This window comes from Aedes albopictus, chromosome 2, assembly GCF_035046485.1.
Source record: "Aedes albopictus strain Foshan chromosome 2, AalbF5, whole genome shotgun sequence".
Taxonomy (NCBI): domain Eukaryota; kingdom Metazoa; phylum Arthropoda; class Insecta; order Diptera; family Culicidae; genus Aedes; species Aedes albopictus.
In genome coordinates, this window is record NC_085137.1 from 240,611,199 (window position 1) to 240,613,521 (window position 2,323).

General features: G+C 36.4%; 1 protein-coding gene across 1 annotated transcript; it reads left to right on the forward strand.

The window, feature by feature from the left end:
* The first annotated feature begins 1,276 nt into the window (after positions 1-1,276).
* Positions 1,277-1,840, forward strand: LOC109420055 (uncharacterized). Its single transcript, XM_019694357.3, has 2 exons — positions 1,277-1,437; positions 1,509-1,840. Exons 1-2 carry the CDS (start codon positions 1,369-1,371, stop codon positions 1,770-1,772), a joined length of 333 nt encoding a protein of 110 aa, XP_019549902.3. The 5' UTR covers positions 1,277-1,368; the 3' UTR covers positions 1,773-1,840.
* The last annotated feature ends 483 nt before the right edge of the window (positions 1,841-2,323 follow it).

A 2,323-nucleotide genomic window follows, 5' to 3' on the forward strand; every position in this document is an offset into this window, starting at 1 on the left:
TAACCAGGTTTTGCGAACTAAGCATTATTTGTGGCAACACTTTGAGCAGCATGATGGAACTATGCCTAGCGCGCTAAGTGTTATTAGACCACTAATGTAGTTGCATGAAGTGGGTGACGAGGTACATAAGTATCATTACAGCGTGCTTAACCATTATTGCAATATTGAGGCTCCAATTTGACTGAACTATGAAATGTGTACATAACAACTCATGAGAAAACTGTCAAGTTCGATTCAACTATAAGTTAAGTTAAAAAGCGAAGACGAACTTATTTCAGAAGTCGTTTCAGTGTCCAGTCCAGTCCTTATGTTAAAAATGTCAAAGATAAATCGTCTTTCCGGGTTGACCTACATTCGTATTCCTCTCATCGCACTCTTCATACCTAGCCCACCATATCTCTTGGATATGCAGTCCTTAGGACACCTGGTTTACCACTTTATTTAAACATTTTATTGAGTTTAAATAGATGTTTCAACTTATTCACTTTTTTCTCTTTCATTTCCTTTGCAACAAAAATGTCACGGACATCAACAAAACAAAGCACGGAAAAAATCATAAACTGAATAAAAAATTAAAAATGCACGGAAAAAGATTGTTTCGGAATAGTGAATGGTTCAAACGTAAGAAAAACAGTATAATATATTGTTACATAAAGATCGGATGTAAATGTATAATAGCTACCAATGTGCAAAGCTTTTAGCGAACCATTCCATTACAATACACTATATTGTAGCTGGTACACTGTATGGTACAGGAATGGTTTTCACCAAATACCCTATGGTTAGTTTTTATCCGGGCGGTACCCCTTTGATTTACACGCGTGCCGCTGTCCGATCACTTTTGCAATTTTTTCAACGCCCTGCCACGCCCAGACCTGTGAACGAAAACATTTTATACTTTGTATACACAAAATTTTCATTTTCAAAACGATAAACAAGAACGAGCTAACCAGTACTCAGCCATTTGTACTTCAGCCAACCAAAAGAAAAAAAAAGTAATTGAACAAATCTCTTCAGCAAATTCAAAACTTGCATCAGTCTAATGAACATTTTTTTATTATGAGGAACTACAGAATCATCAATGGTGTAAACTGTAATTGTTATGACATTTCAATCAATCAATTAATCGCACGCTTTGCTCTAGCAGAAAGGTTATCACGCTTCTGTAGTCATTACAATTATGCACTGCCAGTAAGTTGCAAAACGCAACAACATGCGTTGGTTAGGGAAGACTTCACTGATTGCATTTCATCAATAATGGCTATTTATGGCGCCACTTTTAGTTGAATAAACTGTAAACATTATCACTTTATAGTTTCTTTTGATTTGCAGACGATCATTCATCATTTCAACTTCAGAAGTCGAAAGATGAAGTCGACCGTTATAGTTGCCTTGATCTTGGGCACGCTGATTGCCATTGTTATCTGTGCACCGATGGTAAGATGATCCTTTTTGCTCAAAAACGATCTATATTGGTTACTACAACTTCTCCACAACAATTATCGCAGCCTGCAGCAAGTTCCGGTGAAGTGATTTGCAGCAGAAAAGGTTGTATATTTCCCGACAAGGATTACGGACCCACAGTGACACCTTACACCCCGACGCTTAAGCCGAGGGTTCGAACGTTAATAGTGCCACCGATTTGGGTCAACACAACTTGGTTCGAAGAGATTGCCAAATCATCCACTACTCTGGGGCCTCAAGAAGATCGAAGTTCAACGTTATCCGGTGAGGATGACAACGACGACAATGAAGAAGATAACATGGTTTAGTATAATTTTGAAAGAATGAATCAGAAGTTAGCTAACACAGAAATAAAGAAGTTGTCATTATTTTTTTTTTTTTTGAATTTCGTGTCACATTTCTTGTCTATGGTTATACATAGTGTCTTTTATTAAAACTTGCTTCAACAGAGATGCATTCACGTCATTTGTCCAGCTTAAACACATTATTCGATGAGATTTACAATTTTTGAAAAATTTATCGATTTTTTAATTTTAGACAAAATAGTCACTTGTCCAGCTTAAACACATTATTCGATTAGATTTAGAATTTTTGAAAAATATATCGAATTTTTAATTTTAGACGAAAGCACCTTTTCTGAGACATCTTATTACCGCTTGAGAAGTTTTCAAGTGAGATTCTCGTTTCACTTGAACAGAATAAACCAGACATTATCGTCGGAACAAAATTTGTTGGTTCTCAAATGTGTGGTAACGGCCCAAGTGGAATACCTCCTTACCATATGGTTATTTTATGAACGGTATTGGTTTAAGGACAAACGTCTTGAAGTCCCGGTTCAACAGTGCATCAAAACTTCAGA

Bases quoted from the DNA above. Each gene is read 5' to 3' on its own strand.
- LOC109420055 (XM_019694357.3), top strand. From the start codon at position 1,369: ATGAAGTCGACCGTTATAGTTGCCTTGATCTTGGGCACGCTGATTGCC. The intron at 1,438-1,508 runs GTAAGATGATCC...CAATTATCGCAG, and splicing joins TTGTTATCTGTGCACCGATG to CCTGCAGCAAGTTCCGGTGA.